Source organism: Amblyraja radiata, chromosome 11 (genome assembly GCF_010909765.2).
Source record: "Amblyraja radiata isolate CabotCenter1 chromosome 11, sAmbRad1.1.pri, whole genome shotgun sequence".
NCBI classification, from domain to species: Eukaryota; Metazoa; Chordata; class Chondrichthyes; order Rajiformes; family Rajidae; genus Amblyraja; species Amblyraja radiata.
Genome location: NC_045966.1, coordinates 28741335 through 28767484, shown reverse-complemented (window position 1 = coordinate 28767484; position 26150 = coordinate 28741335). Strand labels below are relative to the sequence as shown.

General features: G+C 41.1%; 1 protein-coding gene across 13 annotated transcripts in view; it reads right to left on the bottom strand.

Moving 5' to 3' along the window:
• ablim3 (actin binding LIM protein family member 3) overlaps positions 1-26150 on the bottom strand; it is a 248001-nt gene that overhangs the window by 140182 nt on the left and 81669 nt on the right. For all 13 annotated transcript variants that reach the window (XM_033029603.1, XM_033029602.1, XM_033029604.1 and 10 more), the window contains exon 3: positions 1435-1618. In XM_033029603.1, the coding sequence (XP_032885494.1) occupies positions 1435-1618 (184 nt within the window). The remainder of the gene's footprint in view (positions 1-1434; positions 1619-26150) is intronic.

The window sequence follows — 26150 nt, the reverse complement described above, 5'->3', positions numbered from 1 at the left end:
AATAGGAGGAAATGAAAGCATTAATTTAAAAATAACCATTATTTTAATTGTGCATTTAGTAATATGGTAAAATGGAATTCCCCATACCAATTACACATGCATGCATAGGACATATAATTTATGACACTGCAGTTATGATGGTTGAATGTTCAATGCACTCTTTGAATCATTAAACCCCTATCACTATACTCAAAGAACATAAAACAATTGATATCTGTAAGAAAGAAAACTCGGTGCCAGGGATTATTAAATTACAATGTTGGTGTTTGACAAATGTCAAGAAATAAAGGCACAATGTTCATTGTGTATGTCCATCAATGTGTTGTACATGGATATAAACATTCTCAGAGCTGAGAACTCCATAAATAGTCTTTTGTCACTGTGTTTAAGAAGGAACTGCAGATGCTCGAAAAATCGGAGATATGGAGAAAAGGAGTAAATGACATTGCCTACTGTCTCCGGCTCTTCCTTTCTTTTTCCTGCCCCCCCCCCCGACATCAGTCTGAAGAAGGGTCTCGACCCGAAATGTCGCCTACTCCTTTTCTCCATAGATGCTGCCTCACCCGTTTCTCCAGCATTTTTTGTCTACTTTTGTCACTGTGTAATCAGTGGTATCTAATTTTAGTCTGAAGAAACTGACAACTTTGTTCCTTGGGTGGGTCATGACTTCCGCCTGACTTGAATGATGAACTGATTCCATTTTATATCTAGATATATAACTAGAAACCCAGCATTTAAATTAGGACTCTTGAGAAACAGCCCTAAAAGTGCTTGAACTGCTGATACTTAAGAATACCCAGAAAAATATGGCACAAGTGTATACATTTCAAAGTAGCCGTTTCACCAGTATTATGGAAAGTCTCTTGATAGTAATTTCTTGTTGCTCTGGCCATGTTTGGGCAGCTCTCTTAATAAATGGCTGCCCGAGAGCTGCCTTTAGGCTGCATTTGTGCTCTGTTACTTCAAAGGCTGTGGTGGTATTGGACATAAGTGGAAACATTAGGCCATTTCATTACATGAGAGGAATGTGGCAATGCATGCAAGCAGTCAGTTGCTGTGGTAAAAAAGGAGGGAACATTTACTAGGGTGCAGAAACGGCCAACTGTAGCACTCAGCTTCTAAAATAATGGCTCACCCAAGGTCACAGCAGATAACATCATCAACATCTATCAGTTTGCAATCAATTAAAGGAAGGCATATCTATAGACAGTGATACACAATTTTCCCTATAGAGAAATAAGCTTTTCCCAATGGCCATGAACACTGTCGACAGGACATTTCATTACACTCTCACAACATATTCTACCTATGTTGGTTCCCAATTGATAATATTCAACCCTTATTTCTGAGCTTGAACCCTTAAGACGCACTGACACTATTTGCTGAGTAAACTGATAAATTGTTAGATTGTTGGATTGTTATTCTCTAAATTACCTGCAGGCTGTGCAGACAAAGCACTTTGGATGGAATGTCCTTCCCAGAGCTGAGATAACCTCTCCCCCGATGAACTCCTTACAACTGTCACAGCGTGTGCCATAGAGCCGTTGATAATCCAGCGTGCAAATATATTCTCCATTCTTGAAGAAGAAGTTTGCCTGGGCCAAGTCGGAACCACAATCTGCAACATAAAACAAATTATACCAGATTGATAAAAGAGGACACAATGTGGATAATGTTAAGAGTGAGAGTCAAGAGTTGAGAGCATTTAATTGCCATATCTACCGACTACAAAACAATGAAATTCTTACTTGTAGCAGCAAAGCAGGCCTGTAAACGCAATACATACAGATAATATATAATAAACTATAAATGTAATAAATTAATAACAAGACAAATGCAAAAAAAACAGTCCTCAGTGCAACCAAAATCAGTCCACAGGAGTTCATTGTTGAGGTTAGTGTTGTGTAGTGTTAAAGAGCCTGATGCTTGTTGTGAAGAAGCCATTCCTGGTGCTCACGGTTTTCATGGCAGGAACAAAATGAGTGTGTAGCCAGAGTGACCCGGGCCTTTGGTGACATTTGCTGACCTTTTGATTCAATGCCTTTTATAGATCCCTTTGATGGTGGGGATGGCAGTTAAATGTTGGGGAACTGCTGATCAATGAGTGGACTAGGTGATATGCAGAAATGCATGACCATGCCAGGGTCAGGGTCAGTACAATCCTTCACTGATTTTTAACCTTGCAGACAAACTGACTGAAAACTCATCTTACGATAATGTTATTGGTCAAAAGTTTTTGTTAGCACCGTACTCAATTGCATATTTTTTTTAGGGCAATTTGTTTAAAACAGTATTACTGGTATAATTTGAGTTCAGCACAACGGAACTATTAACAATCTTCAGCTCTGACTTAAAAAATCCAGGCCACAGTCACAAAACATGTCCTGCCCATAGGGTGAATCTATCAGCATCACTGTGATGATAAATTCACTAATGGTCCTCATTTGCAAATGTAAAGTTTAAAAGTGAATTTGCTTTCTTTTTATAGAAGGGCATTTAAAGTAATATTTTAAGTTAAAAAAAAAATCACAAATGAGTTAATGCAGATATTCTCTACACAACTGATTTATATATTTTTTTAAAGCACATTTCTATAATGTCATATTGGGCTATTAAAAGAGAGAATTCATATGGCTATTAAAAATGCTTATTTTTGTTGATAAACCTATTTTCAAGGGATTCAATAAAACTCATTAAATGACTTATGAAATAGCTGCCTGACCCCGAATGACAGTATTCGTGGCTACCCCCCACCTTATCACATTACCCATGGTCTTCCTGTTGCAAGCTAGCTCAGATTAGTTCCACAAATGATAAAACAAAGCAGTCCAAAGTCAAATCAGCAAAACCAGCTTGTTTGATACCCTGATTTGCAGCTCTCTCGCTATTTGCCTCAAGCTTTTTACTTGTATGATTGCAACCACTGTGGTGTATCGTTTAGAATAAATAAGAAAGGAAAAGATGCACGGACGTTAGGCACTACAAGCTTGCACAAGGGTGACAATTATTTATCGTATGATTTGGTTATGATTAGATATACAGTATAAATGCATTCTGCGTTCAATACCTAGCTTTTGAAGTGCTATTGCAAAAACAGCAATTGTATATCAGGTATAGATCGTTTTTGACTATTTGCATTTTCCATACCATTGATGGTGGGAATTGGGGAACAGTAATACCACTGAATGTTAGGGGGAGATGAGTACACTTCCTTTTCTTTAGCATGCCATTGCCTGGAGCTACAATGGTGCAAATAATGCTGCCTACATGGCCATCTCTTCATTGCATGGAGAACCTGCTAACAAAAATGCAACTGATTCCTTTGCACATTACACAAACATGGACGTTTGGATTTCCTGGCCTGAGCTTCTCCTATCACTAAAACAACTCTCTGATATATAATGGTGATGTTCACTTTAATAGTTCCCACTAAAATGTATTGTTTGAGATTGAGTCTAGGCTACTTGTACTGAAAACTGGAATCAATAAACCACAGCTTTCGGTTCAGCTGCATGGGTACAAAAGGTTGATCAAATACTTCCATTGAACATAATGTATCATTGATAATTCTATCTTAGTATTTATCAATATTTTTTCTGACACCCTTATTCAAACTCATAAAATGAGATTGTAAATGACTGAATGCTGATAGGACTGAAAGACTCAATAATCTGCATGCTAGAGTTTGGGAACAGAAGGCCAGAGAGATTCTAGCTCTTCATATTACAACATTCGGGAATTATTCTTGCAGATTAGAGGTAGCAAATGCAACCCTGTCATTTAATGATGGAGGAAGAGAGGAAACAAGGAACCTTCACTTTTCAGCTTGACAATTTTTTTCAGTGTCAGGGGAAAAAAAACTGGAATCTACACTGAGGATACAATAACAATGCACAGAAAATAACATGATTGAGCAAAATCAACATGTATTTTACAAATGGATATCATTTTGACAAATGTTTAATGGAGTTCTATGAGAATGTGATCAGTAAATTGTATAAAGGAAACCAATGGCTATGAAGCATTTAGATATTCAGAAAACTTTTGATAACCCTACACGGGAAATTGGTTAACTACTTTTGAGCATATAAAATACAGTAATGTATTGGAATGGATTGAGAATTGTTTGACAGACAGAAAGCAAAGAGTGGGAATAAAGAGGTTGGCAGAGAGAACATTTATATTAGATGTGTTATACTTTAGAGTTTGCTGTTGATATCAATATTTTTGGTTTTGCATTACTATTGCCTGTTTATTTGTTTAATTGTTTTACTGAACTTTTTTTTGTTTCTTATTATGGGTTTTAGAGAGGTTTTACATGTTTATATATATTGCCCTCCATAATTTTTGGGACAAAGACCCATCATTTATTTGTTTGTCTCTGTACTCCACAATTTGAGATATGTAATAGAAAAAAATCATATGTGGTTAAAGTGCACATTGTCAGATTTTAATAAATGCCATTTTTATACATTTTGGTTTCACCATGTAGAAATTACTGCAGTGTTTATACATAGTCCCCCCATTTCAGGGCACCAATATATTTGGGACTCAGCAATGCCATGTAAGTGAAGGTAGTCATGTTTAGTATTTTGTTGCATATCCTTTGCATGCAATGACTGCTTGAAGTCTGTGATTCATGGACATCACCAGTTGCTAGGTGTCTTCTCTGATGATGCTCTGTCAGGCCTGTATTGCAGCCATCTTTAGCTTATGCTTGTTTTGGGGGCTAGTCCCCTTCAGTGTTCTCTTCAGCATATAAAAGGCATGCTCAATAGAGTTCAGATCGGGTGCTTGACTTGGCCACTCAAGAATTGAACATGTTTTAGCTTTGAAAAACTCCTTTGTTGCTTTAGCAGTATGTTTGGGATCATTGTCTTGCTGTAGAATGAACCACCGGCCAATGAGTTTTGAGGCATTTGTTTGAACTTGAGCAGATAGTTGTGTCTACACACTTCAGAATTCATTATGCTACTACCATCAGCAGTTGTATCATCAATGAAAATAAATGAACCAGTACCTTCAGCAGTCATACATGCCCAGGCCATAACACCCCCACTAACGTGTTTCACAGATGAGGTGGTATGCTTTGGATCTTAGGCAGTTCCTTCTCTCCTCCATACTTTGCTCTTGCCATCACTCTGATATAAGTTAATCTTCATCTCATCTGTCTGCAAGACCTTTTTCCAGAACTGTGGTTGCTCTTTTAAGTACTTCTTGGCAAACTGTAACCTGGCCATCCTATTTTTGCGGCTAACCAGTGGTTTGCATCTTGCAGTGTAGCCTCTGTATTTCTGTTCATGAAGTCTTCTGTGGACAGTGGTCATTGACAAATCCACACCTGACTCCAGAAGAGTGTTTCTGATCTGTCGGACAGGTGTTTGAGTTTTTTCTTTATTATCGAGGGAATTCTTCTGTCATCGGCTGTGGAGGTCTTCCTTGGCCTGTCAGTCCCTGCGATTAGTACGCTCATCGGTGCTCTCTTTCCTCTTGATGATGTCCCAAACCTTGGTAAGGTTTGGCTGAGGTCTCTAACAGTTCTATTCTTTTTTCTTAGTCTCATAATGGCTTATTTGACTTTCATTGGCACAAATTTGGTCCTCATGTTGATAAACAGCAAGAAAAGTTTCCAAATGTGATGGAAAGACTGGAGGAAAGACTAGGTACTGAGAGGCATTTAAACACATCTAAGCAATTACAAACACCTGTGAAGCCATGTGTCCCAAACATGATGGTGCCCTGAAATGGGGGGACTATGTACAAACACAGCAGTAATTTCTACATGATGAAACCAAAATGTATAAAAATGGCCTTTAATAAAATCTGACAATGTGCACTTCTACCACATGTGATTTTTTCTATTACAGATCTCAAATTGTGGAGTACCGAGGCAAATAAATAAATGATGGGTCTTTGTCCCAAACATTATGGAGGGCACTGTATCTGTTGTGCTGCTGCAAGTAAGAATTCAATTGTTCCATTTCTGGATATATGACAATAAAACACTCTTGACTCTTGAGATGGATTATGAATAAGGAGAATGACGTAAAATGGCTTCAAGTGAATAAAGACAAATAAGGTGTGTGTGAAGAGAACTCACAGACAGAATATGCTGTATGAAAATTATACTTGACTGTTCCCAGATAAAATGAATATATTTTATCTGGGATCAGTCAGGGAAATTGTGTTCAAAGGGAGCTGGGTGTCCTTGTACATAACTTACTTAAGACATACCTTCAGGTGCAGCAAGCATTAGAAACACACATAGTGCGTTGGCTTTTATTACAAACGTACTGTAATAACAGAAGAAATATGTCTAATTGCAATAATAAATGGATGGCACCCGGAGCATTGTGTACAGTTTTAGCTCTGTTACCTCTGTTACAGTGGGAGTGCAATATTCACCAGGTAGTTTCTTGGGATGATGAATGTCATTTGAGGAGAGATTGAGTGAACTAGGCCAACATCAGAAAATGGTTTTCTCCTGAATGTATTGACAGGACTGCACCAATGTAAAAATCAATTGAAATATTCTATTTGGCTCTCTTGCTACATGAAATAGTGCGTACATTACCAAAAATTAGCAGCCAGAGGGCATCAAGAGTTCACTTTCTTGTATTACCATAGTTTATTTTAGTGGGGAAGTGAGCCAAAATCTGGCATATTTATTTTGAGCCAAAGTCTCTCAATCACATTTTATTTCTACTTGGTTATTAATTAAACGGCAATTATTTAGTATTGCATAAGTGTTGTTATATTGCACACTAGGATCTGTGATGTACAATTATTGACCTGACAGAAAAAAATACAATCCATCTGGTTTAAAATATCAACTCAGGTAGACGAATGCTGGTGCTGCATATTAAAAAAATGAAAGTGTCAGTCGTCAACTTTCAAAGATAACTCAGTTAAAATGAATTTCTTGATGCAATCAACAATCTTCTGATGCTTTGTGGTTATCAAAAGCAAGACAGTCCTCAAAGGCAGTATATAAAAATGAATTTCTCTTGTACGACTCTGGATTTTGTAGCTGAAGGCACAATATCATGTCATATTATTAAATAATAACTTTTTCAAGGTACCAATATTTTTCAATTGACCAGCTAATTGAACTTATTTCTATTGAATGTAACAATGGCATCACTTGGAAGCAGAACAAGTCACTGTGAATGGCGCTGGGGGAAGCACTCTCCTGAGGATGAGATGTTAAAGGACCCTCTTTCCTTCAAAAGGATGTAGAAGTTCCCGTGATGTTATTTCATAGATGGTGCAATAATCATCCAAAATAAATCACCTCCATCAGGATGAGGTACTTCAGTACAGCATTGAAGCGCCAAACTACACTGCACTTTTGTACTCTGGAATGCAGATTAGAAACATGGAGTATGGGTTGGAGTAAAATCTGGTCCAGAATGTGAGTTTTGATGCCAAGAATGTATTTTCCTGTGCCTTACACACATTATCATTCCATTAGCAAACTGTTTTGCAACATATTGTTATAGAAAGAATAACTCCCACAATACTTTATTTGAAAAGGTTCACAACTATGGCTATTCTTAAAATCTGAATATGTTGTTTTTAAATATGTCATTCAAATTGTTAATAGGAGAGATCAACCCAAGATGCACCAACCTGGTTTCAATCTCATCTCACTAAGCCAAATATATCTATTTCTGCCCTCACATTGTTGCTTCTACTATTCCCCATAGATTTGAAACCTATAAAAATTTATATCAACACTGCACGAAAACCAAATTACCGGAGGAAACAAAATGTTGAGGTAACTCAGCAGATCAGGCAGCATCTCTGGAGAACATGGCTAGATGATGTTTCGAGTTGAGACCCTTCTTCAGACAAAGAGCTCGTCCTGAAACATCACCCATCCATGCTCTCCAGAGATGCTGCCTGACCTCAAAACTTTGTGTCCTTTTGTGTATTAACCAGCACCTGCAGTTCTTTATTTCTACAAATTACTGAAGCTTGAAAGTGTGCACCATCAGACTTTTTCCACTCTGTTATCAGGCTTCTAAACAATCCTTCCATAAGCTATGGTACTGTCCAATTCACCACTACCCAATTGTGTACATTGGACTTTGTCTATGGAACTGATGCACTACAATGCTGAGAACTGTATTCTGCACTCTGTATCTCCCTCTTTGCTCTATCTATTGTACTTGAGTTTGACTTCATTGTATTTATGTCTGATCTGTTTGAAGAGCATGCAAAACAAAGGTTTTCACTGTACACGTAACAATAATATACCTAAAAATAAACAATAAGGTTATTATGATGTTTGCCGCTCTTGAGACTAATGTGAATGTCCACTACTTGCTCAAACTTGTTTATGTTCAAATATCTTAAATGGATAGAAAATCTTATTTCAGTGTAGCATTTTGGGCACATAGCATGAAGTAGGTCAGCAGAGGTAGAGGTTTTATCCCTATATTGTTGAGAGAAAGTACATTTTACCCTCAGGATAAACCATTTTTGTTGCATCCGTGGGCCATCTCATCCAATAATTCTTAGCCCAGATGGTTTATTACCATATGAGTATTCATATTTCATGTAACTGCCTGGCAACCATCAATAGTCTCAACATTTCAAAAAGGAATTCAAGGATGACATATAAACCCGATGAAATGCGATGCAACTTTCAGTGTATGTCTTCAAACATTTATTCAAAAAAATAATATTTTCTATTGCTTGACATGGTCTTCATTAAAATTAAGTTATCACAGGCTCACCCATCAGTCCAAATTGCAGGATAGTCAGTTGACAGTGGTCAGTGTAATTGCCTAGCTGAATCCAAGCTCATTCCAAACCCCATTTTAACACAATGAGATTCATGAAAAACAGAAATGAAAATCACAAAATATTTTTTAACTCTTTAGACCACCTTACTGACCTGACTTCTTGACTGTTACTGGCTAACATTAGGTTGGGTGTAGAGCAGGAATTAGACATGGGGTCTCGCTGAGTCCCACGCACCAGTATCAGACAGTGCATTTATCACTTCTACATTGAAATAAAAAGGCAGCAGAAAAACTATATAGAAACATCACTTGGCTTTGGTGTTTTCTGTATTTGAAGGAACAAAGATACCACTGGGACATCAGTCAACCTTTGTGTATGAAGGAACTGCGAATGCTGGTTTAAACAGCAGATAGACACAAAAAGCTGGAGTAACTCAGTGGGTCAGGCAGCATCTTTGCAGAAAAGGAACAGGTGATGTTTCTGGTCGAGACCCTTCTTCAGACTGAGAGCCCCTGACTCTCAGTCTGCAGAAGGGTCTCGACCTGAAACGTCACTTATTCCTTTTCTCAAGAGATACTGCCTGACTCGCTGAGTTACTCCAGTTTTTTGTGTCTATCTCGCAACCTTTATTTGGAGAGAGAGAGCGAGAAAAAGAGAGAGCCATGCATCATAAACTGTCATGATGTTGTAAATAACTGAAGTCATGCACTGAGGGTTTAAGTCTTGGATTATGCGTTCACAGACAAAATAATTTGCTAAGCATATTTCTAGGAGGCAGTTTTGATTTGATTTCTTGTATGTTGGTTATTCTTTATCAGCCCTGGCTTCATCCTCACTCCTCACATCAATTAACTTCATTAAGTTCTTCCTTCACGTGAAAAGTTTAGTGCCTTAGCCATTGGATGACTAGAAAACAAACCGATTGTGAATGATTGCGCATACTTATGGGCCAACAAACTGTATGCGAGACACATCTACTTGTAAAATCAGTTTATAACAGATTTGAGTGTGTGTGTGTTTGTGTCTGTGTATGTGTGCAATAAATAGTAGCAGGAGACATCAGGTCAAAGAGATGGATGATCTGAGGGTGATTCCACTTTCTCCTGACGTGGGTATGAATAAAGTACTATGATTTTGTCTAGTTTCTAAGACCATACAGCTCTGACCCATACAGGAATAATATATTAACAGTCAAACTTCTGACAACATTTTCAACAATTTAAAAAAAAAATCCTGTTTGAACTGTTTTAGTAATTAAAGGATGGCTCATTCTTACCATTTGAACTATGGGATCCAAGAAAAGTTGAATGGAATACAGGGTCAGTGGTAAGAAGTGATGTTAATGATCATTGGAAGGCATTTTGCATGGAAGTTCAGCAAGATTCTGTACAGATCTCTTAGCTTTGTGTCTTGTGTCTATCTTCGGTTTAAACCAGCATCTGCAGTTCCTTCCTACACCATTAGTTTTAATGATGTATATATAGATTTAAACTTAAGGTCCATGATCAACAAGTTTGCAAATTAAACAAAACTGTTGTATGTGTTTGATGTTGAGGAAGAAAGATGCAAACTGCTGGAATTGTCAATTGATTGGTTAGGTTGGCAGAAATGTAGTAAACCGAGTTAATTTCAGAGAAGTGTGAAGTAATGTATTTGTGAGGCAAATTAGATAATATACAGTAAATAGTTGTGTACTATGAATTCTGTAAATATAGCAGGACCACCAATTAAATAACTAATTGATAGCAGTTCAGATAGATAAGTTATTTTAGTGGGTTTACATGTTTGCTTGGAGCCCATCACACTTTATCTGTTTATTTATGTGTGTGTATATATATATTCATTGGTATATGGTCACACTGATCAGTTCTGTTCTGTATTTATTTATGCCTATGTTTTTTCTGTTATGCTGAAGCAAAGCAAGAATGTCATTGTCCTATCTGGGACACATGACAATAAACTCTCTTGAATCTTGAATCTTGAGATACAAGAGATTGCAGATGCTGGAGGCTGGATTTTAAAAAAACTGCTGGAGGAACACATTTGTAGGAAATGAATAATCAAAGTTTTGGTTTAATACCCCTCATGGTTAAGGCAATAGACAATAGACAATAGACAATAGGTGCAGGAGTAGGCCATTCGGCCCTTCGAGCCAGCACTGAATGATCATGGCTGATCATCCCCAATCAGTACCTCGTTCCTGCCTTCTCCCCATATCCCCTGACTCCGCTATTTTTAAGAGCTTTATCGAGCTCTCTCTTGAAAGCATCCAGAGAACCTGCCTCCACCGCCCTCTGAGGCAGAGAATTCCACACTCACCACTCTTTGTGAGAAAAAGTGTTTCCTCGTCTCTGTTCTAAATGGCTTACTCCTAATTCTGAAACTGTGGCCCCTGGCTCTGGACTCCCCCAACATCGGGAACATGTTTCCTACCTCCAGCAGGTCCAAACCCTTAACAATCTTATATGTTTCAATGAGATCCCCTCTCATCCTTCTAAACTCCAGAGTGTACAAGCTCAGCTGCTCCATTCTCTCAGCATATGACAGTCCTGCCATCCCGGGAATTAACCTTGTAAACCTAGGCTGCACTCCCTCAAAAGCAAGAATGTCCTTCCTCAAATGAGGGGACCAAAACTGCACACAATTCTCCAGGTGTGGTCTCACTGGGGCTCTGTACAACTGCAGAAGGACCTCTTTGCTCCTATATTCGATTCCTCTTGTTATAAAGGCCAACATGCCATTCGCTTTCTTCACTGCCTGCTGTACCTGCATGCTTACTTTCATAGACTGATGTATAAGGACCCCCCAGATCCCGTTGTACTTCCCCTTTTCCCAACTTGACACCATTTAGATAGTAATCTGCCTTCCTGTTTTTGCTACCAAAGTGGATAACCTCACATTTATCCGCATTAAACTTAATCTGCCATGCATCTGCCCACTCCCCCAACCTGTCCAAGTCACCCTGCATTCTCATAACATCCTCCTCACAGTTCACACTGCCACTCAGCTTTGTGTCATCTGCAAACTTGCTAATGTTACTTTGAATCCCTTCATCCAAATCATTGATGTATATTATAAATAGCTGCGGTCCCAGCACCGAGCCTTGCGGTACCCCACAAGTCACTGCCTGCAATTCTGAAAGGGACCCGTTAATCCCTACTATTTGTTTCCTGTCTGCCAACCACTTCTCTATCCATGTCAGCACTCTACCCCCAACACCATGTGCCCTAATTTTGCCCGCTAATCTCCTATGTGGGACCTTATCAAATGCTTTCTGAAAGTCAAGGTACACTACATCCACTGGCTCTCCCTTGTCCATTGACATGGACATGGCATTGAACATAAGAACAGGCAAATTGTGTCAGAACATTAGATAGGTCTTAGGTACACAAAATTGCTGGGGAAACTCAGCGGGTGCAGCAGCATCTATGGAGCGAAGGAATTAGGCGACGTTTCGGGCCGAAACCCTTCTTCAGACTGATAGGGGGTGGGGAAAGAAAGAAGGACAAAGGGAGGAGGAGGAGGAGCCCGAGGGCGGGCGGATGGGAGGGTGGGAGGAGACAGCTAGAGGGTGAAGGAAGGGGAGGAGACAGCACGGGCTAGCCAAATTGGGAGAATTCAATGTTGATGCCATAGGGACGCAAGGACCCCAGACGGAATATGAGGTGCTGTTCCTCCAATTTCCGCTGTTGCTCACTCTGGCAATGGAGGAGACCCAGGACAGAGAGGTCGGATTGGGAATGGGAGGGGGAGTTGAAGTGCTGAGCCACCGGGAGGTCAGGTAGGTTATTGCGGACTGAGCGGAGGTGTTCGGCGAAACGGTCGCCCAACCTACGCTTGGTCTCACCGATGTAAATCAGCTGACATCTAGAGCAGCGGATGCAGTAGATGAGGTTGGAGGAGATACAGGTGAACCTTTGTCGCACCTGGAACGACTGCTTGGGACCTTGAATGGAGTCGAGGGGGGAGGTGAAGGGACAGGTGTTGCATTTCTTGCGGTTGCAACGGAAAGTGCCCGGGGAGGGGGTGGTGCGGGAGGGAAGGGAAGAATTGACGAGGGAGTTGCGGAGGGAGCGGTCTTTGCGGAAGGCAGACATGGGGGGAGATGGGAAGATGTGGCGAGTGGTGGGGTCACGTTGGAGGTGGCGGAAATGGCGGAGGATTATGTGTTGTATTTGCCGGCTGGTGGGGTGAAAGGTGAGGACCAGAGGGACTCTGCCCTTGTTGCGTGTGCGGGGATGGGGAGAGAGAGCAGTGTTACGGGGTATGGATGAGACCCTGGTGGGGCTGGGGCACAGTGTTTACTTCTGCTCATATATTACAGGAAAGTTTAGAAGAATATTTTCCAAGATTTGAACATTTTAGCCATAAGGAATAAAAACTTCCAAGGCTAAGGGAAGATGTAATTGAGATTAATGGATGATGAGCAGCTTAGAAAGAGTGAATGGGAAGAATTTAGTTCTTTGGAGGAGTCCGTGTGGGTAGATTTAAAGCAATTGATAGAAAGATGAGAGAAGTGCGGAGGTTTCTTCAAGTGCCACAAACTACTAGACCAGACAGCTGGATCAAGTTATTAGCTCTTTCAGCTGACATGGTCAGTCGGCTTAATGGCACCATTCTGTGCCATAAATTTATATGACTCTAAAACCTAGATTTTAATTGCTAGCAAGAAATAGCACGAGCAAGTTAAGTTCTAGCACACCTGTAGCAGAATGATTTCCAGCTGATATCAGTAGCTGAGCTTTTATCTATGATGCAAGGCAGGTGATATAAAATTATGAATTCCAAATGCTGAACAGGGAGAACAGGAATGAGGTGGATTCATGACCCAGGACCATATTCTTCTCAATTTTGTATTCATGAAAATTGCAATAGCACCAATGCACTTTTTATTAATCCAAAAAGTTTCCAATTATTTGAAAGGACCATACTAATAACATTGATTGAAAGAAAAAGCAGGTTTGAAAACGAAATGCATTTAATTTATTAACCAGAATGTTACCCCGTGATTTCTCTAATCAGCTGAGAATTTCAGAAGTGTTGCACAGACTGAATCTGAAGTTACCTCAGCTGCCTGTCGGAGAACCTTATTAACACTTATGAGGGTTGATATCAAATCACCCAACTAAAGGCATATCAATAGTTTGCAATGCAGCCAAATTCTTCAAGATTGTTATTATGCAAGGAAGGTTCATTTTCTACTTATCAAATGTTGCACTGAAGCAATTAAAGCACAGACTGTTATTTTCACATGTGATGAAATGCAATACACATATCTTTTTAATTGTTTTGTACAGATGATTTAATTTGACTGTAATATGCCTTCAGCGACCATGGATGACAGAAGCCTGATTGCATTGGATTGTATGGTTCATTTGCTTGCTTGTAGAAATAATTCAATTTAATAAACCAGGTCTATGAACTTGTAGTGTGGATTTACCACACATTTGCCAGCTGACTTTAGGGCTGGTTCGATAAAGTATAGATTATGTTTTCCCAATACTTTAATACCGCAAAGCAAATTTTGAACTGGTGAAAGGAGAGTGCAGCTTAATCAAATGTTGGCATTTATAGTGGCACTGTTGTGTTGCTGCCAATGAACATTTTGCTTTTGATCTTCCATAAATAAAAATCAGTCGCACCCAAGGTCCAAGGTGTCAGGGAGCTACAACCTTTCCTTTGCCAGCGGAGCAAATGAGCGAGTGAGCAGATAAAATTGTGTCTAGCAGCTGACATCATGGGACACAAGATACTACAGAATATGGAACTTGGAGTGTAAATAAGCACTTATTTACCCACCCAGTCTAGTTTGGTCAATAAACCAATCTTTCAAGCACTGGAACAACTAAACTTTATTTTTGGAAAACGCAACAAATCACCCGATACGATACCTAAACCACTGCAGGTTCGATCCTTGTATCTGCCTGGCCGAGCCATTTAGCCTTGTGCAAGCAGAAACACTCCAAAAGGTCCAACAGTCCAAAGCGCTCTTCCAGAAGATCGACTATGGACCTCGTGGGGGCTGACTTTTATAGGTCCCCGAACCTTGAGGGGCTGAACTACAGTGGATTGGTATATTTACAATCCAATCAAGTATAACAAATTACAATAATACATTACTGACAGGTACACAAGCCAATTACAGAACACTTCTTACATTGTTGCTGGTGAAGCTTCTGGAAGAGGCTAAAGGGCCTGTCCCACTGACGCGACATTTCAGCGACTGTCTTCGACCTTCAAGCACTCGCCTGGAAAACCTCGAGCTGGATCGACCGTCAGCGATGAAACCGTGAGCTGGATCGACCGTCAGCGATGAAACCGTGAGCTGGATCGACCGACCGCTCACACACACACACAAACACATCGCAAAGGTGAGGACCAGGGAAAGCGGGGGAGCACTGTCTGAAATTCACACCCATGATGAACAGGAAGGTAAAAGACAGCTGCACAGTGTACAGTAAGTTCTTTAGAGAGTACGGGGGTGGGGGGGGTGGGGGGAGAGGGGGAGGGAAGGGGTGAGAAGGGGTGAGAAGGGGAGAGAAGGGGTGAGAAGGGGAGAGAAGGAGTGGAGACACTTTTAAGAAGTCAGACAACATTTAATAAAGTTTAGCAGGCATTTAAATTACCGGTCGGTTTTCCTTGGTCCTGAAACCTCCAATGAGCCAATTAAAATGCCCGGTCAGCCAAGGAGATTGCCTACGGCTGCCGTCGACTGCCTGTAACTACATAGCTACCCCACTCCACTGCACTACGAGTTCAAAAGAACCATGCCAACCAATGTTTACTTGCGGAAAAATTTTCAACATGCTGAAACATTTTCCTCGACCAAACAGAGGCCTCGAGTATGCGGGAACTTCCCTCGAGCATGAAGGAGAGTTCCAGTGACCTCACAGGACCTCCTAGGCAACGGCGGAAAACCTGGGGGGGCCAGAGGGGACATGTCCCCCCCATGTTTTGAGAGGTGGGGGACATCCCCCCCAAGCTTTTGTGATCCCGATTTTAAAATCGCCGTTTTTTGCGCTGGATTCAGCCTCCGAAGCCTCGCACGCGTGTGTGTGTGTGCGAATGTGCGCGTGGCCGTCAAAAAATTGTGTCCCCCATCCCCTCCATGTTTTGATAGTGAGTTCCGTTCTTGCTCCTAGGACCATGTGTCGACCATGCTGCGAGTTTGAGTCGAGGGCAAACTCTTTTAAACTCACAGATTAGGTCGCCGCAGTGGGACAGCCCCTTAACAGAACCTTGAATATGCAACATTTACCCTGGGATTCATACAAACCAGGCAGGTCAACCAATCAACACTTAACAGGTTAGCTGTCTCGCAACTGTCTCGCAACATTATTTACAATATACACAAGGTTCTTGCAGAGAACCTCATGCATTTTACATTTCCTATGACGGTCTTTGCAGAAATTTCATCCATCTGTCAACTGCCAATGCAACATTGATCTGGGCCACAGACCTGCTGGCACCTACAGAAGCTTGTCCCATTTCTACAGAGAACAGCAGACTTGACCAAAATGGCCTAGCAATACATAAATCCTTATTAAAGTGTGGGTACTATGGCTGCTCGATTTCAGCCAGGATTAACAGGAGGACTGAATTTTGAAGGGGTTGAGATTTGGAAATTGGGAATGAAGGCAGTAGTTGTATCAGGGAATTTTAAGGGGTTGATGTATTTGGGGCCTGACAATTAAGAGTTGAGAGCATTGCAGATTACAGTCTATTGATCAAATGGCTTTGGATCATGACCCTGCAAGATCAAAAGGGATTGTAAATTGGGCACCAACATCAGAGGCGGAGGGTGGGGCAGGTTGGGGTTTCACAGCCCTGAGCTGCAAGGGCAGGGGCCCCAAAATGGTTAGGTCAGTTATTAAGTTGAAGAAGTCCTGCATAAGTTGGGTTCTGGGTACATGGCTGGGGTCAGTTCAATGAGTTACCCTTCACTTTCTGAAGTGAAAAATAAATAAGACTAATATATTTTATTTTTTCTTTGCCTCACAACAGATGCATCTCAAAATCACAGGAAATTATTTCCTTGGGGTGTTGTATAGGGAACAAAGTCATTAAGTGTGCAACTGACAAATGAAATGATGTCATTAGCAAAGGCATGATTTATACCTCGATGTTTTCTGCTGAATTTCTGGAGTGCTGTAAATTGATTTGGAAACAACTAATCTTGTTCTGTTCCAGAAGACAAAGGAATGTTTCATATGTGCATGTCTTAAAATAAGCTTTTAGACCAATTAATTGATTGTATTACTCAAAGGAAGCCTTTAATGCAGAAAAGGGTCCCAATGGAAAGGGAAATTAGTTTGTTTAGGTTGACAAAGAGAAATGTTAGATTCCTAGAGGGTAAAGTTATCATTGGGAGGTAAGATTTGATTCTACTGGCAGAGGTGATAGACCAGGACAGCTGATGACAATAAACAAGATAGTAGATGGGGAAATGATGGGGATGTTGGGGAAGTCCAGAACAAGGGGTCACAGTTTAAGAATAAGGGGGAAATCTTTTAGGACCGAGATGAGAAAAACATTTTTCACACAGAGAGTGGTGAATCTCTGGAATTCTCTGCCACAGAAGGTAGTTGAGGCCAGTTCATTGGCTATATTTAAGAGGGAGTTAGATGTGGCCCTTGTGGCTAAAGGGATCAGGGGGTATGGAGAGAAGGCAGGTACGGGATACTGAGTTGGATGATCAGCCATGATCATATTGAATGGCGGTGCAGGCTCGAAGGGCTGAATGGCCTACTCCTGCACCTAATTTCTATGTTTCTATTTTTCTGTGAAGGGAATGTATTAAGGGGGTTAAAGTTATGAAAGTTACAAGGACCAGAGGAAGACATAAAAATACACTGGGCAAGGCCTTGAAAGAATTTACAAAGTAAACATTAACATCAAGTTAGCTGAGCAGGGAACAGGATCGGTGGTAAAGAAAGCTAACTCAGGGCTAGCATTTATTTCAAGCAGGATTGTATACAAAAACAGGGATATAATGTTGAGGCTCTATAACGCGTTGGTAGGGCCACATCTGGAATATTGTGAACAATTTTGGGCACCATATCTGAGGAAATATGTGCAGGTTCTGGAGAGGGTCCAGAGGAGGTTTACAAGAATGATCCTAGGAATTAGTAGGTTAACCTATGATAAATGTTTGTTAGCTCTGGGCCTATACTTGCTGGAGTTTAGAAGAATGTGGCGGGACCTCATTGAAATACAGAATTGTGAAAGACTTGGATAGAGTGGCTGTGGAGAGGATGTTTCCACTAGTGGGAGAATTCTAATCCATAGCATCAGATTTAAAGGACGTTCTTTTAGGAAGGAGATAAGGAGAATTTTTTTTAGTCAGAGGGTGGTGAATCTGTAGAATTCTTTGCCACAGAAGGCTGTGGTAGCCAAGTCAGTGGATATTTTTAAGGCAGAGATAGATAGATTCTTGATTAATACAGGTGTCAGAGGTTATGTGGAGAAGGCAGGAGAATGGGGTTAGGAGGGAGCGACAGATCAGCCATGATTGAATGGCAGAGTAGACTTGATGGGCTGAATGGCCTAATTCTACTCCTATTCCTTATGACCTTATGACTTAAATTAGTTTAAAAAAAATTGGGCAGTGATCTGTACCAGTCGGTCTTTCTGAAGGACAGACTTTAGTTTCATGGAAAGAGCTAAAAATGTTTAAACTGATACTGACAAGGGCATTGATTAGGATATTGGGTATCTGGTGGGAGTGGAATTGACAGAGATAGGTGCTATTAGGTAGGTGGAAATTGTAGTTACAGTACAGGATAGAATAAAAATGAGTGATGTACAAAGTCGAGGAAGAAATGTGTAGGAGTGCATTTAAGATGCATTCCATACAACAACCTTTGATCTGTAACTCCAGGAAGACAGCATGCCCATTAACTAATCCACATTGGATTCTAAAATAGGAGGAAGTATTGTACTAAAAATGATTTCCAACCTTTCTTTGTATTTTGTCTTGTTTTGACTGGACATTCAACAATTCGCTCCACAGACAATGACTGCTTGTTCTGCATTTTTAATTCTGTTTTGCCTCCTTGAATATACTGAAGATATGCAGTCAGGATGATGTGATATTTCAGTCACTATTTCTATTAATGCAGAGTCATGCTGACATGTTACAGATCAGAATAAATGGCAAAAGCTCAGGAAAAAAAATACTACAAAGTAATGACTGTGCACAACACCATAAGCCTGAATGGTAATCTACCAATGTTTTATGTCTCCATCTGAAAATGACTCACTTGGCTTTATGTTGTTTTTCAATGTGAAATAACACCATGTTCTTTTGTTAGAGCTTCCTATGCATAATTGGACTCCACCTTTCACATCTGATAAAGCATCCTCAGTTAAAAGGCTACAAAACACCATACAAATATAATAGTTTCATAGTCATAGCGTGATACAGTGTGAAAACAGGCCCTTTTGCTCAACTTGCCCACAACGGCCAACAATGTCTCATCTACACTAGTCCCACTTGCCTGCGCTTGGTCCATATCCCTCCAAACCTGTCCTATCCATGTACCTGTCTGTTTCTTAAATGATGGGATAGTCCCAGCCTCAACTACCTCCTCTGGCAGCTTGTTCCATACACCCTCCACCCTTTGTGTGAAAAAGTTACCCTTTGGATTCCTATTAAATCTTTTCCCCTTCACCTTGAACCTTTGGTGACCACAAATTTCACTGTACCAATTGCTACATGTGAAAAATAAATGTATCTTGTATCTTGTATCTATGTCCTCTGGTCCTCAATTCCCCTACTCTGGACAAAAGACTGTGCATCTACCCGATCTATTCCTCTCATGATCTTATACACCTCTATAAGATCACCCCTTAGCCTCCTGCACTCCATGGAATAGAGACCCAGCCTACTCAACCTCTCCCTATAGCTCACACCCTCTAGCCTTGGCAACATCCTCATAAATCTAATGTCTTTACATAGAGGATAATAAAAGCACAGGAATTGATTTAACCTGGAACAGATGGAGGAGCAAACAAAGCAACAGTGGAGATAGACAAGACACAAAAGCTAGTTAGAAGTTATGAAACAAAGCCGATTCCCCTTCTCTGGGCAAGAGACTCTGTGCATCTCCACTATATGGAGACGGTGTAAAGTCACAATTTTTGACACAAACACTTGGGTGTGAAACCTCAAAGGTAATCTCAGAGACATAGAACCCACAGAGTTGATGTGACAGGGAGCAGTTGGTCATATCTGTGATAGCTGGGTGAACACAGATAAAACAGTCATAAAGGGAGAACAGCAAGATCAAGAACCGGTGGGTGGCACAGATTTGCTGATTTACAATACTTGCAGCGCTGGAGATCTGGGTTCGATCCCGACTACGGGTGCTGTCTGTACGGAGTTTGTACGTTCTCCCCGTGACTGCGAGGGTTTTCTCCGAGATCTTTGGTTTCCTCCCACACTCCAAAGACGTACAGGTTTGTAGGTTAATTGTCTTGGTGTAAATGTAAATTATCCCTAGTGTGTGTAGGATATCGGATATACGGGGATTGCTGGTCGATGCGGACTCGTGGGTCAAAGGGCCTGTTTCCGCGCTGTATCTCTAAACTGAAACTAAACTAAACCTCAATGAGATAATATGGTAAATTATGTATGGGCTAGAAATTTGACGGTAAATTTAAAAATTGGCCTGGAGTTTCCACTTGAGCATTGGTTCTATTTGCATAAAAGGGACTGATATTAGTTTAACTATTGTAAACAAATGCCTGAACCATGCTTTCGTAATTTTAGACCTATCCTCACAGCTCCATCTCCAAACATCTTCTCCAAATGAATTAAAACAAGGCACTTCTACTTGCAATGAATGTATTAGGTCAAGGAAAATTTTCCACTCCATAAGCACAAACTAATATCGACGAAAACCCAAATTTCAAGAACTTCTTATAAAAATGGAACTGAGAACAATTTGGCCTGCATTTGGTAATCATGCTAATGAAAATAAGTGACAACTTGTTTGTAAATAATGGGGTCATTCCTCATTATTTGCCTTGTTTCTCTGATCTGCTGAGAGAATTGTTGATGATTGTTCTTCAGAGCAAGCCCTTTGATCTTATTTACCAAGGGTCATGGGAGACATTACATGGGTAAGCAATGTTTAGAGGGATATGGGCCAAATGCAGGCAAGTGGGACTAGAGCAGATGGGACATTTTGGTCAGCATGGGCATGGTGGGCTGCAGGGCCATGCCATATGACTCCATGATCAGGCAAATGTCCACTTTGGAAATAATTGCAAACAAAAACAAATTACTTCCAATTTTCCATTCAAACTAATTTCACACAACAGTTGCAGGATGGATGGAGCCAGCCAAGTCTGAGCCTGTAAGAACAACCCAGCTGATTCCATTACCCCACCCTTTCCCCACAGGCTAGCAAAGATTTCTTTGCAGGAACTTATCAAGCTTTCCTTTCAACACTAATGTTGAGTCTTCCCCAGCCGTGCATTCCGATTCATTCCCAATCATGCTCTGTTCAAAAAAGATTCTTCTTTGTCACTTCTCTCTTTTTTTGATTTTGCCAGATGCAAAGTCTGAAGTGAACTATTTGAGCAAATGGAATTTGACTAATGGATCACAAAATCACAGAATTAATTATCAATCTCAGTTCCTATCTAATCCTGTGAGAGAAATCAAATTTTAAATGACTGAAACTGATTTCCAACAATAAAAAATCAGTAGTTAATCAGCGGTTGACGCTTTCTTGGTAAAACTATCCTTGCAGTGTCCAGCCACAATTTTAAAACCTTGAATGAACCTTTAGAAGCAAGTCAGCGAATGGCAATTAATTCTACATGCGAGTGTAGCCAATTTGTGACAGGGTCTGCTTCCAAGCATATGGCTTTTTAAATTATGCAAATGATCACAGAAACTCAACTTAAACGGAACATAATTTAGACTTCAAGTTTCATGATCATTTGCATTGATTATGCCAATAGGAGGTGAGGTATGGCAAAATAATCACACCGTAATCAAATAGAAGCTCCAGGCCACACTAATGATTTCTGCTCAGTGTTCGCACTTTCCACTGATCAATGGATTTCCCCTGCACTGCAAGGATAAAAGAGACAAGAAAAATCATATTAAGTACAACCAGAGCCCATAAATGCAGTACATGTTTTTTTCCCCAATTTATTTCAGTATGTGCTTGATAGAATGGATTGTCAAAATAATTGATGCATGAACAGAGAAGGACACAACGAGACACAAAATGCTGGAGTAACTCAGCGGGTAACTCATCCCTTTTAGTCTCCATATGATTTTGCTACTACTTTTCAAATTCTGTTGGACAACTTTTGAACTGAACCCCTATAATCGTAATAATATCCTAATGGGCCTTAGGCGACTTTTTAGGCGACTGCAGAAGACTATGCAGTTGCCACATGGTCACCACATGTTTGCGGGTAGTTGCCGGGGAGGCGCCTTCATGGTCGTGAGGAGTTCCCACATTCTGGGAACTAGTCGTGGCCTCATTATGGTCGCTGCAAATTTTTCAACATGTTGAAAAATTAGCCGCCATGGAGAGTAGCGAGAATTCTCGTGCCGTAGGTGGGTTGCCAGGAGGTCCTAGTCGGTTGCAGGAGGTCGAAGGTTCTTGTAGGTTGTAGCCGGTGCTGACCGGTGAATTTCATTGGCTCATTGGGAAAAAAAAGGTAAGCAGTAGTTTTCAGAACCAAGGATAACCGAGTGGTAATATTAAATGTCCGCCGAGCTTCACAGCCGTGTATCTCTGGCTTCTTAGAAGTTGTCTCCACTCCTTCTCCCCCCGTCCCCCCTAAGGACTTACTGTACACTGTGCTAGCCATCTTAATTACAGCGCCAACCTTCCTGTTCATCGCGGTGTGTGTGTGTATCACCTTGGCTTTGCATCGTTTGAATTTTTTTGACAGCGCGCCCCCTGCTTGCCTTATCCCCCGCCTGCATAATGGGCTAGTTAGAGAAGTGATGCATTTGTGTGTGTGTTCCACTCTGACAGTCGCCATTCCAGTTGCCGGTTTTTCTGGTGACTTCCAGCAACTTGACAGTCGCCTGTAGTTCGCCTAAGTGGGACAGGCCCATTACTAATTCATAGGTCCTAAGATCATTCAAAGCTGGAGACTCTTTCTGTTTTTGATCTAAGCAACCACAACTTAATAGCACCTTATGAACAATGTATATGTACCCCAACATGCGGTGGTGATGCTGCACATTAGTATGATTGCACAAGTAGCAAGAGGAGTTGTTTGTGGTGTTCTGGAAGAAGCAGAAGCAGTAGTTACATTCTCTCTCAAGTTACACTCCTGTTTTTGTTGAGTTGAAAACAGGATTGGCAGAAAGCTCCTAGCACAGATCCCTGCGGACCTCCACTGGTCGCAGACATCCAGGCTGAGCATTGTCCTTGTGCCCTAACCCTCTGTCTTCTATTAGTAAGCCAGTTCTGAATCCGTATGACAAATTCACTGTTAATCCTGTGCCCCCGAACCTTCTAGATCAGACTACCATGGGGGACTTTTATCAAATGCCTAAAGCCCCTGTCCCAATTAGGAAACCTGAACGGAAACCTCTGGAGACTTTGCGCCCCACCCAGGGTTTCCGTGCTGTTCCCGGATGTTGCAGGTGGTTGCCGGAGGTTGCAGGTAGTGGAAGCAGGTAGGGAGACTGACAAAAACCTCTGGGAACCTCTGGGAACCGCAGGTTGGAATGGTCAGACTCATCATGCAACGGTGGAAGCAACAGGTGTCCTAAACTTTCTGAGGCGCAACTTTCATCATTGTTCAACTTCTGTCAAGGAGAAGCTATACTTCACCCTCGTTAGACCTCATTTGGACTACGCAGTTGCAGCATGGGACCCATACACAAATAAAAACATTTCTTCCATCGAACGTGTCCAAAGACAGGCAGCTCGATTTGTTACTAATACCTATGAGAGAGAAGCGAGTGTCACCAAACTTCTGAATTCTCTGGGGTGGAACCCTCTCCAAGACAGACGTGAAGCTCACCGTTTGACCTGTTTTCACAAAATGTTAAATGGTCAGCTCGACATAGACTACAAGACCTACACCAAACCCAAACCAATTAGGAGCAGACGAGGGCATTCGATCCAATTTGTGATCCCAGCTACAAAGACAGATGTACACAGCAATTTGTTCTTCCCCCACACAATTAAAGCATGGAATAATCTCCACCCTACTATAGTTACCCAATCAGATGCAACTAAATTTAAAGTAGCTCTTTCTTCCCAATAACTATTTCTGGATTAAGCCCTCCCTTCACCACCTCCAGTTTAAATTCCATTTGGAATATTTTGGAGGACCAAGAAAACAAGAAGCACAAGACAAGGCTAACCAGCCAAATATAAAAAGCTTAAAAAACAGGAGCAGACATATTCAATTCAGGCCTCTGTGTTTGCTCCACCATTCAATAAGAATATGACAGATCTTTTATGATTATCATGATGAATATTATGGAATTAAAAACCTTTAAATCCTCTGAGTTATTAATTTCTCCTTCAGGTAGCCATCTGAACAGTTTTCTTCCTTTTCAGTGTATGGTTGTACCATGACCAGCAGTAAATGTTCATCCCAAACTGTCCCCTGAATGGAATGGTTTGCTGAGCCATTTCAGATGGTAATTCAGACGCAAGCACGTTGGTGGTTGGGTGCAGGGACATATATGGACTGGTCAAAGTAGATTGCTTTCTTTGTGGAGTTTCAGGAAAGGACACAGAACAGCTCCTTCGACCGGTACTGGGAACATTGGGAGCAAAGCAGAACCACTGGAAAATGGCACAGTCCCAGTAAGCTAGAAAATGGATTTCATTTCCACTGACATACATTTGGATCGTGCAATATTACGAAATTATGGTTAATCTAATTCATTAGAGAATTTAATTTCCTCAATGACAATCAAAATTTATTATAGAACATTAATTTTAATTACTTTTTAAATGTTATCTTGTTTGACCCATTAATGCAAATAAGCTAAAGTTTTCAGAACAGAGCTCCATTCACTGAGTGTTCTTTAATCAGCTCTGTTTTCATTTTAGTTAATCTTTATCCTTACAGATTTGGCATATAATGGCACCATGTGACAGCTTACAGCTTACTCCCCAGATGCATGGCTGGTTAATTTTCTTACTACTCTTGCAATTTCATTCATGGGAAATCCTTTAGGGGTAGCACAGCAGTTAAGTAACCAATTAGGTAACCCAGGGATTGGCTTAGCAAAACAGAAATAAGAGTTCAAACCCTACTTTCCACCTATGGAATTTTAATTTTGATTAATAATCTTGGATTTAAAAACATCTAGTGAGCATAAATTTATATTATGATAGTTAAAATCTACCAGGTTCACTACTTCCCTGCAGGGGAGTATATTTGTTATATTTATAGGTGATTTCTATGTCCTCACTAACCTATATATGATTCCAGATTTGCAGCAATGTCCCAGAGATAGCAGAGAAAACCACCTGGTTGTATCATATAATACATGAAAACTGTCAAGAAATACTTTGCAAATGAAACCAAATCTAAAGGCAACAACAGCTGGGATAGATGTTTGGAAGAAAGCCATTCGTCCCAAGGAATTGTCCCCTCCACTTTCAAAACTGCTGCTGTCACACCAATCTTAAAGAAACCTGGTCTTGATCCCTCCTCTCTCATTAACTATCGCCCAATCTCAAACCTCCCCTTTCTTTCAAAAACCCTGGAGCGTATCGTTGCGTCGCAACTTCATTCCCACCTCCTTGCGTATAACGTACTTGAACCCCTCCAATCTGGCTTTCTCCCCCTCCATAGCACAGAAACTGCTCTCCTCAAAGTCCTCAACGACCTCCTTACCTCTGCTGACACTGGTTCCCTCAACATCCTCATCCTCCTCGACCTGAGCGCAACCTTCGATACAGTGAACCACAACATCCTGCTCACCAGACTCAAAGACCTCGGCATTGAAGGCTCTGCACTCAGTTGGCTCCGTTCCTACCTTTCCAACAGATCCCACTTCATCTCTCTCCACAACCACACCTCTGCTACAGCCACAGTCACTCAAGGCGTTCCCCAAGGCTCCGTACTCGGCCCCATCCTCTTCATAATCTACATCCTCCCCCTTGGTCAGATACTCCGCCACTTCAACCTGGACTTCCACTGTTACGCCGATGACACCCAGATCTACCTCGGCACCAAATCCCCCCACAACCCCCCCCTCTCCCATATCAACTCCTGTTTGTCAGCTATAAAAACCTGGATGCAACATAACTTCCTCAAACTCAACAGCGATAAGACAGAATTCCTCCTCATAGGCTCCAAAGCCACACTCAGCAAAATCAATAACCCCACTCTCACCATCGACGGCACCACTGTCTCCCCACCTCCCAAGGCCCGCA